This window comes from Parus major, chromosome Z (assembly GCF_001522545.3).
Source record: "Parus major isolate Abel chromosome Z, Parus_major1.1, whole genome shotgun sequence".
Lineage (NCBI taxonomy): Eukaryota > Metazoa > Chordata > Aves > Passeriformes > Paridae > Parus > Parus major.
Window position 1 is genome coordinate 30,252,407 of NC_031799.1, and position 16,770 is coordinate 30,269,176.

Sequence of the window (16,770 nt, forward strand, 5' to 3'; positions counted from 1 at the left end):
AGTGGGTAGATAGGGGATGAAAAGTTTTTTTTTCTAGAAGTTTATTCTGGTGTTTTTATTATTGTAGTTTGTCAATAAACTTTGCTTATTCCTTTTAAGTTTTATGCCTGTTTTGCTCTTGTTCTAATCCATATCTCACAGCAAGAAATAAGCAGTTTTCTTAGTTATTGGTTTTAAACCACGACATCCTCCTAACTTCAAAGCATGATATTTGTTGTCCAGTAGTTTTATTGCTGCTTCTTTGACAGGAAAGTTGTTCTATAACTGTTATGTCACAAAAGTGAGTTACTTAATTAGTTCCTGAGGCAAGAATATTCTCTAACATAGTTACAAGCAGCACAGTAATTTCAAACTGAAGACTAGTGATACCCAAACACTAAATCAGTTAAAATATGCTCTCGGATTTATACATGTTCTACATCATAATTTTGAAGATTCAACTGGAAGCTGCTTAAAAGTGGACTTGCACAAACTATGCCTATCTGGTCTTGTGGAAGTCCAGTTTTTCCTCATCCAAAAATTAATAGCTGTAAACTGCCAAAAACATGGAAAGTATCTATCCATACATTTTTTGAACAACATACATGTGGATACAAGTCAAACAAACAGCTCTTTGTGAAGCTTTATGACACATTCAAGAGACATCCCTTCCTTGCAATATTCAATTTGCCAAATTTCCCCTGAAGAAGCCTAACAGAGTTCTGAATTATTCTTATGAAAAATGTAGTGGAAATTACAAAGTAAAAATAAGCAACTGTCCATTAACATTCCTGCATTTATTTATTTAAACAAACTTATTTACTGTCTGCCACAGCCCACAGGTGAAGAAACATTTATTACATCCAGAAGTCATTAAAGAAGTCATGATGTGCTAGCAGCATTATACACATTGTTTAAAAATTAATAACAATCTCTTAAGACGACTTAGAATGCTACTGTGTTGCCTTGTAAGAAGGCTACTTCTAAGAAAAAGGGCTCAACCTATTTTGCCACTGATTTTCAAAAACACGTAAACACAAGTTTAGCCAAAAGAGAAGATAAAAATTGATTTAAAAATACTGAGGTAGGATTTTATAATAATATCAATTGCTTTTATTCTGAAAATCCTTCTTACAAAAGGAAACCAATTATTTTTTTCTTTACAAATTTCAAATAGATTTTATATGGTTAAGGATTCTTTTAAGAGAAGATATACCAAGATTAAGTCTTTGATGCGTATATACCATAGTATGCAATAGACTGCAGAATAAAGTGCAGGAATCAACAATTACCTGATGTCTTGTCTCCAATGTAACCTGCAATAGTTATTCCTAAACCCTGGTTGTTTTTAGTGAGTTCAACATTGAATTTCTCCCCATCTTCACAGCTATCAACAGAAGCATCATCCTAAAAAGAAAAGGGGGATTAGAAATGAAGCTTTCCTTTTTTAAAGATTCACAACATTCTTTAATGTCAGTAACACATAAAATTAGATACAAACACAAAATAGGAAGCATGAAATTTGCGTCTGTTCTGTTCATCAGAGAAGCAAGAAACAGTTAGCAATCCTCATGGTAAACAAATGCAGAGCAGGTCATGTCTTCACCCCACTACTCTAACATATCAAATCATTATTTAAAGACCAAAATGACTGGTGGAAGTTGTACAAATTGAACAATGAAATTCGTGTATAGTAAGTTATATTCATATATATATATATATATATATATATGAATATGTAGCTTGCTGCCTTTCTGGAACTTCCTCAGAACTAACTTTAGATTGGTGTGTTACCAAAAACAAGAAAAAGAACCCCCAAATTGTATTTTTTATTTATTTCTAAATTTCTAAGTCTAAATTTCTGCTCATTAACTACAGGCATCCTTTTAAAACTTGCAAGCTTAAAATATGCTAAAAGCTATCACTTAGGTAATTATATTTCTTGCTCTTGAAATGCTTAAAAATTTTGTTTTAGTACATAGCAATTATACTTCCAGCTAGCTAAATAATTACAATCTTCATTAACACCTGCTATAACTCTCAGAATTTCAGTAACAACAGATTTTGGCGCTGTTTAATTACTTGTTATTAATGAAAGTGGAACACATATTAAAATCCTATTTTAACAATAAGGTGTTTGTATTAAAAGTTTTTATTCTGTCCCTTCTGCATGCCAATGGAGACTATTTTTCTTTTTAAGAGCCAATACGGCAACCAGGCAGAAACTAACTAAACCCAGTTTAAATAGGTAAGTATGTGCCAAAAAAGACTTCAAGAGAATCTACTATCATGCTACTTGCCAGAAGAGAATCAGACTTGAGCTCTGATAAAGTATCTCTTTATCCAAGCAACTCCACCAGACAACCAAATTAAACACAAGAAAAATAAATGTTTAATATATTAATCATCCCTCTGATTGAAAATACAGGATTATTTTGGCTACAGGTAATGCCACTAAAAAAAGATCCAATTCCTATAGCCTCATGAATTTTTACAGAATAGGCATCTGCAGGTAACACAAGAACTGCCATTTTGCAAAGCCATGGTCTAGTTTTAAAAGCATCATGAAGTTTAAGAGCATCCTATCCTGTATCAGATAGGAAGAAACAAAAAAAATTAAACTGTTTGAATCATCATCTTCACTTCAGACCCAAATCAATGAGTTTTACATGACTGTTAACAGGGTGCTCCTTCCAAGAATGTGACTTTGTGTAGGCAGGACCAGTTTAAAAATAGCCTGCCTCCTGCCAGGGTAGAAGCACCAGAAAAGAGGTATTGAGAAGTATGGAAATTGGGAAGATGGCAAATACCTTAAATTGCATCCCTTTGCTGTTTTGAACTATTTTGTAAGTACTAGAAATTATATATATTCTGTAGCTGCAGATACATCTTTTAACATTGCATCACATAACCTCAAAAAGGCAAATACTGCAGAAATGCACACATATTAAATTATCAAATTCAGCTTTTATTTTGAGAGATGCATTTCAGACAAGCAATACTAGGGCTAAACATCAATCCCTTTATCTAAAATGCAGAAAGGTTTTACATCTCTGAGTGCTGTAAAGACACAAAAGTACTAGTTTGTCTCTCGTCTTCAATGCTCAGAAGCCTCTTGTGTTAAGATTAGCTTTCTTTGCTTTATAGCCACTAAATAGGAGATGAATATATGTTAGGTTTTCACAGATATCACTACAATGGACAGAGACAAAATTATGGTATCACCATCATAAATTGTTACATAACAATCATGCATAAATGGCAAAGACTTTTTCTCTTCTGATGTGACTTGTCTCAAATCTACATTGCAAATGAAGAAAATGTCTAGAAAAACAACAGGAAAAAGTAAAAAAAATCTATCTAGGGGTAGGCTCAAAACCAAACCTTTTCTTCTCTCATTAATTTACTTTTATTTATTTATTTATTTATTTATTTAAATGTACCTACTCATAGCCGCATGTGGCAAAACAGTATTGATTCTGATTCCCATGAAACCAGACTGTTACAAAGATGCAAATTATCTGCTTTACAGAGATCTTGAGTTGACAAGTCATGATAATATTTACAGCATTTTTTAAGTGGCTGACATTTATAAAGAAGTAACAATACAAAGTAGGATCATCAGCAGGGGGTAAGGGCAGCAGCTGGCTTACTTTTTTTAGAAAACATCTAACAAATGAGCAATGACAGGTGATGTAGGAAACGATTAGCATCTGTGTGCTGGTTCAGGGAGAAAAGTTCTGATGAGCAGATGAAATTATATGGAAAGAAAAAGGGCAGGCAGAGAGAGAAATGCTGAAGAGTCATTAGTCATAGTTCTGTCCTGAAGAAAAGACTGCACTGTTTTAGGTTTCCCAATGTAATAACATACCCTTATAAGTAACCCAGAACAAGTTGTTAATCAGATTATACTTATGGAAGTCCTAAACCTTAATCCCAAAAGTCTTCAAGAATACAGTCCCTTGCACCATGGACTCATTAGATTCAAATTCTCCCAGACTGTCAGATGAGAACAGTGCTACTGGGAAAGAAAATTCTAGCTTTTGAGAACCTAAACACAGAAGACATTCAAATAGCAGTTAAAAAGAAAATACGTTCGCAATGAGTTACATATGTTCACTGTTGCTTACCTGTTTCTCTGGTGTAGAGGTGGGCACTGGTGTACCTGGAGGAACTGCTGGTAGAAGTGACTCCTCAACAGGACCTCTTGCAATTACCAGTTTCACTCTATTTCCACACTGCCTTAGAACTTGTGCCACCTGCTCACTGCTCATCCCAGCTAGGTCTGTATCACCAATTTTCAAGATGTGATCTCCACTACACAATCTTCCATGCTGATGGAAAAATAATGAAAAAATGGCATTTGTCCCATGTACCACACAATTAGAAAAAAACCACATAGCTTTAGTCACTTCTAAGACATATGAATCAGGTAATATTTTTTTGGATAGCAAGTCAATATCTTAATAACATGGAGAAGAAAAGAAGGTTGACTAATGGCACATGACTTTTTCTAGGAGTTTCCCCAGAAATATCCAGGACACCCTTTTTAAAGATGTCATCCAAGCACAGAGAAAAAAATGTGTTTAGCTATGGTTACTCCTTCTGGTATTTAACAACTACATGTAGATTGCAGAACTTTGGGTTTAATTTTCAAGTACATTTCCAAAAAACAGATACAAACATATAATCAAATTTACATAAAAACACATACATATAAACAACAAAAAAGATAATCAGCTTTTCATTGATACTAAAAAACTAGCAGTAGTAGTAACAGGATTAACCATGACTTCAAAATGAAATTAATTTCTTTCTTCCTGTGATCCAGCTATCTAAATTGCTTTACACTGGTTTAATCTCTTACTGATTTACCTTTAATTAATAAAAAAGCTTCACATTAATTTAGGCCATATGATGAGTGTTATAGAGACAGGTTTGTAAAAGGATCTACGTGTTCATGGAAAAGAGGACAGCAGTAAATTCTGTCCATTCACCTCCAGGCCCTGTTATCAGGCTGCTACTGCTATTGTTGGAAGACTGACCAGTCTCTGTGTCTATTCAATCCTTGACCATCATTAATGCAGCCCTAGGTACCTGTCCAATGAACTAGCTTGAAATGAGCTGTGATAACCAAATTCAATTCACATGAACCCTTCAGGCAAGAGCAGAGCTTGTGTCTTGGAGCAGACGTGAAGCCACATACTTGCTTCAAGCTTCAGTAAGCTCAGCAGAGAAAAGCAGATGCTCTTAGCTTTTAGACACAGCAAGTCAATCTTTGGAGTCCCCATCACCCCTGATTACAACCAGTACACTCATGAAAGAATTAAGACTCTAAATGCACAAAACATATAAAATGTTACAGATTGGAAAATGTGATTTAGAGCCTAATCCATCTTGAACATCCAAATGTGGAGACTTCTGCGCTAAACACATGTTTAAACACAGAGAGGAAATATTTCAATAATCACTATTTAATTTTTCAGATTTATTCTGATTAAAGCTACCACTATTTGGTCTGCTAATAAAAGTAAAGAGTAGCTTCACACCTTAGTGAACAGTAAGAGAGAAGTAGGTTGAATTTACCTGATCAGCCACCCCTCCTGGCAGGATGGTTTTAACAATCACGCCAGTTGACTTTCCTCCCACTATCCCAAATCCCAGACCTGAGCCATCATTCACCAGCTCTATGGTCTCCACATGCTGCCAGTGAACCTAAAAGGAATAAATATAAGCTTGCAAATTATTAAAAACATAGAATCATAGAACTGTTCAGGTATAAAAAGACCTTCAAGATTATCAAGTCAAACTACTAATATATGAATAAGAATTTTCAAGTTATTTTCTCTTATTTCTTGAGTATGTTTTTGATAATGTAATTGGAGGAAGACAGACATATAGTACCTCTTTAACAATTACTATTAGGTGTGATATTACATAATATTTAATCAGAAAATTACTAATTCTAAGTACTTCTCTGGTACAAACCAGAGTGGGGTAATGGGTCAGACTTTTCAAGGACTTGTCAAATGAATTTAGGCAGCAGCCTGGGGCTGCCCACCTTCATGCCCCTTTCCAGTCAGTAAATACTGCTGCTAGAAAACCACACAGGACTGGAAATTAAAATTTTCAGATAAGTACATGTTTGCATCAGCCATTTTAACAAAGCACAGTAGAAAGCAAAATCCCAATTCAGTATTTTTAAGCTGAAAGCAAACCCAAATATTGTGAGGCAGGTAGTAGCAGAATTACCCCATGTAATAAAGTCTTCTGGGTTTTCTGATGGCAACAGCACTAGAATGAAGTCACCGTGATGGCAGACTTTGTGTTCTGACAGGACCAAAACTTTTCTGAAAGAAAGACAAATCCTAGCTTGCTCGCATGGAGCACTACTCGAAGGGACAGCTGGAAGCTGATGGTATTCTTTCTCCTGAAGAACTCACACAGAAAACTCATCTGAAATTTAAAAATGCAGCTGGTGCTACACCAGCTATAATCTTGAAATAAACTTTTTTTTTTTTTTGAATAATCAAGGTATTGGAAACTCAAAGCCCTGTGGTACATGTTTGGAAATCCAGTCTTAAAGTAAAATCAGTATGATAAAGCAAAGCCTGAAAGAAAAAGAATGGCTCCTAGTATGTTGCATTTGAAAGCAGAGAAAACATGAGAATTGGGAAAGGAATGTTAAAAAAAACAGAAGACACTATGGAATGTTTGTAAGGACCATATTTTCAAGCAAGGGAAGCTGTTCAGTTAACACAGAGGCAATCACATAGAAAAAGAAGTTTGTCACAGCAATAGTGGAAGAGAGCAAGCCTCTCCTATGTGCTGGCAGGAGAAGTCAGGTTAGTCAGCTGCATTCCTGCACACAGATAAAAGGAATAATTCTGACATTCCTTCAGTAAAGGTTTTATGCTAATGATTAAAAAATCTCTAAAACAGTTCCTTTTTTGAGACTGATTGCTCTCTATATTTCTGGTGGTTGATTCCCTTAAAGAAGGGCTATAGATGACTCAACAGTAACCTCCATAAACCAAATATAGGCTGTTTCATCGCAGTTATTACATGAGTAAGATAAGGGGAAGAGAAATTACAGTTAATATCACCATCTTTATGAACTGTGTTGTCTACACCTAGATGTGCAAAAGCTCTCATAAGAAAGGAATTGTAGCAGAGCTGCTTTCTGGGGACACTGTAAGTACATCTTTTAACTTTACTGGAGCTCCCACACTAAAAGACAACAGAGAAACAAACACAAAAGCACCCATCCAGCTGGTGATGCAGTTCAGATTACAATGCCTCAAGAAATTGTTTGCTGAAGCAAAAGGCAAAGAAAAAACTATCCTGTTTACTGCAACTTCAAAATAAACCTTCATCAAGTAAGGTAAACATGCTGTAATTGCACTTGTGGATACAGGTAATTTGGCAGATGGGAGCAAGGAATGCATCCAAGATGAAGATTTTTTCCCCAGCAAGCCTGAATATCTTCTACTCTTTGTAGGGGAAAGGTACAATGAAGATAAAATGAAGAAAAACCTCAAGAACTGTGAAGAAATGTACATACAAGTTACAAAAAAAAAAAAAAAATTACTCAAAAGAGTATATGCAGTAAGTACATGCATGTCCAGAACTGAATACACAGATGTTTGGGCTGTACTCACCGGGTTAGAATGGGCTGAAACAGTGCTAGCAGCAGATGGAGACCGGGAAACCACAGGACTGATGAGCTGAGGAAAAGTGCCTCTAGCCACAACTAGCTGGACATTATCTTTTGCTTTCTGCAAAATGCTGATAGCCTGTTGATGTGTAATTGTCTGATCAAGGGCTTGTCCATTAATAGCAAGGATTTGATCTGCTTCCTTCAGCTTTCCATCTCTGTCACATAGGTGTAAACAGGAAGGGAGATAACAAAATAAACAAATAAGAAAAATCAAGGAAACATTGCCACTGAAAGAGCAATATTTTGACAACTTTCCAGGATTTTTAATAACCTGGTCCCTATTCCCCACCCCCTCCTCCTTTTTTAATTCCCCCCTGCAGTCTTGCTGAAAGGAGCTGATGTGGCATCCTGGTGATCCCTCCCTTTGAAGCTAATTCCACTGCTATTTTCCCCTGGCTACTACCCCCTATCCAGTGTTTTTCTCCCTGAACCCCCATGCGAGACTAAGCATATTAATCTCAGTTGCTCCCAACCACAGCCTGGGAACTTATGTTTATCCTTGAATTTGAGCCTCTTGCTTTACAGACTAAGTGCTCCACTTTGTTCAATGCAATCATTCTGAATATTCATCAAACCACGGGGTGGAACACACTTTCACCAATATGTTACAGAAACAAATTTTGTTTTGCTGAAATATAAATAATAAATAAAAAAGAGGACAAAGAAATAAAGAAATCAAACAAAAATGGTAAAATAGACCCTTTTATACAATGGGGAAAAAAAGCCCTGAACAAATTAACAAAAACTCCTCACTTTCTGACAAAGAAAACGTTACTGTAAAATTACATACTGAGTCCTTCCTCAGATCTGCTCCAAAGCAAGTGTATGAACTCTACACAGTTGAATTACCCCCTCTTTTCTCCACCATTTCTTTGCATCCCAAAGAGACAATGCTTAGATAACAAAGAGCAGCAAGGATCTCTATTACAGCAGCCTTTGTAAGCACCTACACTGTAGAAACCCTCAGGTAGAACACTCAGGAAAAAAACTATTTAGCTTCAACTTATAGTATTTCATTTGTGAATTTGAACTGTTTTTCAGAGTGCTCTCAAAGACTTAATACTGTCAGAGCCTTTCTCATTTATAAGCCCTGAAACAGTTGCTGAATGTTCTTTTCCTTGACAGTAAATCAGGCAGGGCCTGATTCAATATATAGGTCTCATCTCCAAGCAGTAAGTGTCAAATGGGAAGCAAACAAACAAACAGAAAAGAAACAAAACAAAACTCACCTAAACCAAACCAAACCAAACAACAAATGAAAACAGAAAGTGGAAATTAGGCACAGAAAGGGAAATTCTCTAATGTTGTAGAGATATAAATCATGCCACATTTTCTAAGTGGTTAACTACAATTTACTCTGTATACCATGTTCTTGTCTCTTTTGCTCATGTTCTTATTAGATTTACAGTGTTCAGATCACAAATAATCCAAAAATAGCTCCCTAAAACACAGTGTGAAACAGCACCAATGTGACTCAGTCTCTCCATACAACATATGGAGTACTTCACAAAGCAGCTTGGGCCAGGGTCCTGAGCAGTGACACACCTTACCAGCCTGCAGTGAAACAGTGCTGCAGCCATTTATCACTGAGTTTGTGTGCTCCCTCATGCACTTTTCTCAGCATTACTTGAGGAATCCAAGTATAAGTCTAAAGCATACTTATGGATGCTAAATCTGAACCACAGTGCCTGTACAGATTACAGGCCGCACAGCTCCTCAGGCTTGCCTGAGAAAGTAGTCTGGGAAAAACATGAGAAGGAATTAAAACAATCCTCAGGAACACAAAACAGCCTTGCAGGTGTTGTTTTCTATTCCTTGCAGGAGAAAGTCAGGGGGGGTGGTGAGCCCCACTGACCAATGATGGTAATGTAGCAGTTTACTAACCAATAAGAGTTTCCTTTCTGTACTTTCCACGTATCTGTCTATAAAACAGGCCTGGAGCAATAAACTAGGATATTCTCTTATTCTGACTCCCTTGAGAGACTGTGTCGTTCTTTCCCGCCGTTCCCAATTAGAATGACACATACTTTCAGCAAGCTATTATTATTGCTAAACTTATGTAATACCAGCTGAGTATTTCTGTGAATATCCCTGACTTTAGATCAAGACTTGCTTGACTTCAAATTTTGTTTCCACAGCTGCTCAATAGAACTCAATCTAATAAACAAGACTGCTAGATACAGCTGACTTTTTTGCATCAAATAGTTCTTCAGTGCATTGAACAATGACAAAATATGTATTTCAGTTTTAAAAGACGTGACACAGAACAGTAGCTTCCTCTTTTCTCCTATTTAAAAACCCAAGGGAAATGTCATTTGTAGTTTCTATGAATTAAGAACAGTTCATACAATGCCTGTTCCAACATTATATAAATCGTGGCAAGCAATTTTACATCTGCAATGACACTCAGAATATGAAGAGAGAAACATGCCCTTGTACCACAAAAATAACAGCAGTAACGCAACTGTGTTACTGAGTCACATTAACACTTGGTATAGTAAAATACTCAGTAGTAATATTACCTGTGTGCCACACTTCCCTCCTGGATTTCTTGCACAAATATTCCTAGTTCTCCCCTGTTTTCACTCTTGAGTCCCACAACACTGAAGCCCAGACCACCACTTAGAGGTTTAATAAGGTCAATTGTCTCAACCAGACGACCCTGTTCAGCAGAAGTTAAAATAAATGGTACAAATGTTAAAAGGTTTAAAATGAACAAAGATTAAAAATGTTGAAAAGCAGTAAAAATAAATGTGGCAAACAACTTGGAAATTAATTTGTAATGACAACTATAGCTGGACAAGACTATACAAGCTACTAACTAAAACATAGTTGCTCATTTCCAATTTATTGCTATCATACAGAAAATACTTGAGAAATAAATATTATTACAGCCTAGAAGAGGAAATCAGGATACAAAAGTTAAATATATGGAGTTTTGGTTTAGTAGTGACTGAAGTAGGATGTGTATCTATTTTAGAGGGTACAGGACAACTTTCAAGCAAATCCAGAAAAAGGATGAATTTCAGAAAGATGGAAAAAAAGTTGGATTATGCAAAAAGACTCTCCTGATACCATTAGACTTCTCCTACCCTGCCCTATTACAGATTAAATAGATATATCCCAGAATATATGCCTGGGCATTCCCAGCTACAACCACTGAAGGGACTCATGCACCATTTCTGCCTACTACAGGAAAGAAGTAAAATTGCAGAACAGTGCACAGCAAGGTCATTCCATTTTATTTCCAAGAAAGTCATAGAACTAGCTTTCATTAATTATGCATACAAAAGCATGCTCTAACAAAGCATCTCCCTCATGCATAGAGCAGTAGCTCTACAATGAGCATGGAAAAATAATGGCATACTGATCTGTAATACACAGACAATGGCCAGCTAAGGAACAGCAGCTCATGAGTGACTACGTCAGGGCTAGTTTTTCAACTGCCTCCTCATTTACTAATTGTTTCTCAAACTGAAAGGTTACTTTTATTTTATACAGTAAGTGGAATTGTAGTTTGTGTAGTAATTCAATTGCTTTTAAATATAAATATATCTTAGCCTTCATATAATCAGTAATGCATATTTTGTGGTTACTGTATGTCAGGGTTACCTGGGACATGTTTCTGATCAGCTGCTCAAAGTCATCACTAGAAAATTTCCCATTAATCTGAGGAGTAATGGATCTCACTGATGCCTCTAACACATCAGCTGGGCTACCATTCTGCTGAGCCAACAAATATGACTCGTTAAGTGGCAAGGACCCCATGTTCACACCATGATGGAGAAGCTGAGGGAATTCACCACTGGAATGTATGGAAGGTGTAATATTTACCTGTAAAAGATTGAAGGAACATGGATTTATAGACACAGCAGAAAACTTTTCATTAGGTAAGAACATTATCATATGCCAGCTGATCATTATAAGTACCTGAAATTCCAATTTGCAATTTTAAACAGACATTTTAAGAAGAAAATTAACCTTCAATATTTATACCCAATGTAAAATTGTGAACTACAAGTATAAAACACTAAATAAATTGATTAAAACAACCTAAAATTATTTTCCATACTCTGTCTAAAATTCACTTTTCCCATCACCACAGCATCTTGAAGTATTCCACTGCTATCTATGTTAGAGGTAAAAAAGAACCATTTTTTTCTACAGTACCAGTAATTAAGGAAAAAAAACAAAACACAAAAAGCAAAGAAACAAAAAAACCAACCAAAATGAAAAAAAATGTTATCAGTTATTTTACAATAAAAAGAAAAGTATGCATATATTGAAAAAAATAAGTAAATCTCACAGCTACACAGAGAATTTCACTGGTTATGGTTTCCGCCTGTGTTCTACAGCAAGGAATGTGACTATCTGCATGAGCTAGGATTAAATACAAGATTACTGAACAAGTAAAAACCTAAAACCACTAGGCTGATCTGAATACGTTTACACAGCCAGACTTCACAATCCACTTTTCTTAGAACAGAAAAGAAAGTAAGAAAATCCTCTATTTTGCACAGTCACAACAGATCACCTCTTTTCGAGCAGATCTGTGCCAATCTATCTAATGAATGGCTGCTGGCCATATAAAGCTCAGGTAAAGCAGAAACCTTAATTTATCTTCTGCCCCACTTGCCTGCTGACTGTCAATTGGTACTGCTTTAGTCCAGACAAATTTGCTTCCCACTTGCCTGGTACACTTTTATATTGCAATTTCAAACACTTTTCCTTTTTTTACAATGCATATTTTGTAACATTCTGCATCACAATACAGAAACCTAAGGCTCCCCTTCCTTAAAGTCACATTTTAAACTTCAAGTACCAATAAAAATTTCAAAACAGTAGATATATTCTAAAATGTCTACTGCACCAGTCTCAATTGTTCAAGCATGTTTTATCTTTTTGGTTTATCATATCAGTCCTCCAACAGTTCAGTTATTAGAAGGTCAATATTGTTCTCCATCATAGAATTCCATCTCATCTGAGTGTTTTAGGAAAATGCAATAAAACAAACATAATTTGTTGAACAACTTATGTGGCTGGGAGGTCCTCAAGTTAAAGAAAAAATAGCACAAGGCAGCATCAGAAAAAAAGAGTTCTCAACAGCATTTCTAAGCCTGTCCTGTCATAAAAAAAAACTGTAAAGAAGAAAATTTGGATGTTTGGAACTCAGTAATTTTTGTATCACATTGATAATGTTCTTAATCTGTACTTGTGAGGAATCATTTGGGTTATGTTTCAAACAAATTGCAACACCTAAAATCTGCACATATGCACTTTCTTTAACCACATACATTTGTGTTGGCAAGCTTGTAAGGCACAGGTAGACAAGCTTTGTTTCACAGTTCATTTCACAGAACAACACCCAGAGACATAATGGAATTCTGCCCTCCTTACATTATAAGACTCCTCCTTACATTATATGAATGGATTTGAAACTAGTAAGGTCTGTGACATGCTTGTGTTTCTTACCTGCATAACGTCATATAACAGGTTAATTCACTTCTACCTTCAATAACGTTGTCCATTTCGAAACTCTGAAACTGATTTTGCTCAATTATGTATTTTATTTCTTATTCTCCTCCACCTTCAAATCTTCTTATAGAGCCTGTTCTGCTTCTTCTCACAAAAAATGGTTATTGGTGAAATAATTAACCCTAGCAGTATCTAACATTATTCAATTAACCATTCTTAACTGGTTATACTAAAAATATTTTTACATTTCTACAAGCAATATAAAGCAGCCTGAGAATATGAGATGCATACCTGAACTAGGTTTCATGAGCACCAAAAGACCACAGTATACAGGTATGATGCCACAAACGTTACTAAGTCATAAATTCAAGCTCATTTTCTAAATTGAAGCACTCATTGCAGAAAACAGCACTGAGCCACCCTTTCTGCTGAAGGTTACCATCCTCAGAGCACTCTTGGTCAAAGCAGTCCCTAGGGAATTAATCACCTGCTCTGGCAAAGCAAGGCAAAGTTAGCCTAAACAAAGAACAGAATAGTACAAGTAAAACCTACCAATTTTATCCAATGTCAATCAGAGAGAGCTCACTAAATTACTTTGATGGAGCTTTTGGAGTAGTAACTTCAAACTAAGCGAGCTGGGCTCAGCAGCTGAACATGGTAATGACATCAATCAGTATGAATACACCTCGAGAAAAATACATTAAATGCCTCCATTTTCATTTACCACCATTCTAACTGTATTATTCTGCCCTGGGGGTCTTTTATTGTAGTAGGAGTTTCATGTTTCATGGTGGCAGAAGGGGAAAGTCATTGGTATTACTGATAGTCTTATAAAACCCAACTGTGTGTGAATTCCCCACTTTGAGTAGTCATTTTCTAAGACAAAAAAAAGACAAAAGAAGGAAAATTCTATAATAATGCTAAAATCAAAATTTGAGACCATGTACAGAAAGCTAGAACACTTTTTAATTTACAAAGAATGAGCCATGCAGGCAAAAAAGGAGAGAAACAGAATTTTATATTACAGAAACTGACTGAATCCATTGCATTAAATTTATTCCATGTCACCACACAGTGTTTCAGACTGCTAATGCAGAGACAATCCCAGTTTGTGGAACCTCTCTCTGCATAAAAAACCTATGTCTTCCATGTAACTTTCATGTAACACTTCTTTACACACAAATGTGTAGGGAGGAAGTTGCACTAGAAAAGTCATGCACAAAAATTGATGTCAAGCTACAGTTATTAAAATTATGGCAGTTTTAGAATAGCATGAATGTTATTCTACTATTATAGTAGAATATATATTACTGTTCACAGTATGTGTGCATTATGGTACTTTTTTTCTCTAATACTAATAAAAGACTTTCTATATACATAATCACCAAAGAAAAAATGGAACTACACATCAAAAGTAAAAGGTGTTAGTATGACACATTTCCCTTATGGATAGTATTACATGCCTAATCTGAATCCAAAATACTTCTTGTACCACTCAATCTTGTACTATGACTTAAGGGTGTTCTCCTAGTACTACTGAACAGTGGTTTGATTGCTTTAGGCAGGTCATTGCACTGTTTGCAATGTTCTAGGAGCAGAGTAGCTATAATGCCTACTTTAACTTCCACCTGAACATCTGCCCAGTATCACCATGCTTTTCTGTACTCAAGTTTGAAGGACTTCTTCAAAAAAGATAAGGCAATGTCCTAAGGGAATTATGGTTTTCTCCCTGGTAGAGAATTTGCACATTCTCATGTTTTTACATTGTGTTTTCACTGACCAAGTCCTGTTCAAACTGACAATATAGTGATCACTTTCTCTGTTTACTTCATTCTTCCTTCATACTTTTGTGAGCTGGGGCATGACTTCTCCCATTTCTTCTGCATTTCAAAGCAAAAGATGGAATTTTTTCATATTCATGTTCTTCTAATACACATAACTTAGTAACAATTCCACTATTCTGAAACCACTATTTATTTGCATGATGGTTAAAATACCACTGAAAGTAAGTCTTGCATACTATATATATTGCAGGAAAAGGAAAAAATAACCTTCCAATTCACACTAGATTAACTAGAACTTTAAAAGCTTCTCCTCAAAATTTCAAAATTTGTTGTAGCTGTACAACAGCACAGCTACAACACAGTACTGAACACAGGCACATCAAGAGCACTTGACAGCAACATCTCATTTTCATTACACTCTTTTAAACAAACACTGTGGAGGAAGCCCAGTCCTCTGACAGGCTCCCTCCCTGGAAATCTGCCCCAAGATAAGACAAAACCACTTAGTCATGGTGACTAAGCTGTGGATCCCTTCCTGATTCAGGACCCTATGTTATCTCCCTGTTAACTACTGGGCATCTTAACCTGGTCTCAGACCGCTGGCCCCTTTTCCAATTCTTCCCAATAAAAACCCCAGCTTTTGCCCAGATCATCACTGGCCCCTTCACTGAAACCTGCAGTAGAGGACCCTGCAGAATGCCACATGGTCTCTCATCTCTCATCTGTGTGTAGCTGCAGTAACCCATGAGTGGAGCTGGCTGGGCTGATCTGAGCTGATCATGGCAAGATCAGAAATCACTTCTAAAACAGCTGATCACTTGAAGCCTCAGGCCAAGGTCCTAAGGGTTACCCCTGGCTGGAAACTGCCTGGAACTCCCCAGACAGCGGCTCCTCCCCAGGTTGTCTGTCTGGGATTGTTGCTGGCAGAGCTGGGGGCTGGACAGACACCCAGACCCAGCCTCAACAGAGTGGTGCCCAAACTCCACGTTGGAACCTTGAAACCACCTGGGTCCTGGGACAGAGCATCATCCCGCAGAGCACAGCCTCAGAACTGAAGCACCGTTCAGATCCTCACCCCTCTGAAGACACCTTCTCTGTCAGAGAGCATCCAACAAGGCAGTTCCAACACCTTTGCAGTCGCTACCTGGGAGAAGAAACCCCAAGGACTGGAATAAAAGCCGAGCACCCACTCTGCAGTTTTATTTTAACCCAAGCAGCTGAGAGTTGTAAGTTAACCCAGCCTTTTTCTGCACACTACTTTATTTCCCTGGGCCTTTTTGGGTTTCTTTTGCTTTTTTTCTGCTGGGCTGGGACCTGGACTACCAGTATGGGCTTAAAACTACGGAAGTTTCAGTGATCCCAACTGAGAGAGACCTATACTCCAAAATTCTACAAATCATTTCTGCTAACAGTTTCTCTTTCTCTAAAGGAAGTCTCTCTAAAACGAACCTAAAAGCATTTATTCACTGGATTTCTAAGCATTTCCTTGACTCTAACGGACAGTCTGTCTGTCTCAACTCTTCCTGGGATAGTGTAGGGATCAAAATCTATGTCTGTCAAGTTAAAGGAGATCTTTCAATTACATTTAAGGGTTTTATACCCTTATTTCACATTATAACTAAAACTGTAGAATAAAAGCCTTCTCACTTTAAAACCTCTCCTTCCAACCCCTATTGCTCTCAGGTATCTTCTCTTCCCCCATACAACTGCAAATAACCCTGACTCTGACCTACAACCTGCAAAACCAGTTTTTCCACCTCGACCCCCTCCACAGTCTGTCTCCCCACTCCCTCCAGAGCCAGCCTCTGTTTC

General features: G+C 36.8%; 1 protein-coding gene across 20 annotated transcripts in view; it reads right to left on the minus strand.

The window, feature by feature from the left end:
• MPDZ (multiple PDZ domain crumbs cell polarity complex component) overlaps positions 1-16,770 on the minus strand; it is a 104,071-nt gene that overhangs the window by 67,666 nt on the left and 19,635 nt on the right. For all 20 annotated transcript variants that reach the window (XM_015653154.3, XM_015653155.2, XM_015653160.2 and 17 more), the window contains 6 exons: positions 11,312-11,533; positions 10,222-10,361; positions 7,641-7,854; positions 5,566-5,694; positions 4,110-4,313; positions 1,272-1,386 (listed from right to left, as the gene is read on the minus strand). In XM_015653154.3, the coding sequence (XP_015508640.1) occupies positions 1,272-1,386; positions 4,110-4,313; positions 5,566-5,694; positions 7,641-7,854; positions 10,222-10,361; positions 11,312-11,533 (1,024 nt within the window). The remainder of the gene's footprint in view (positions 1-1,271; positions 1,387-4,109; positions 4,314-5,565; positions 5,695-7,640; positions 7,855-10,221; positions 10,362-11,311; positions 11,534-16,770) is intronic.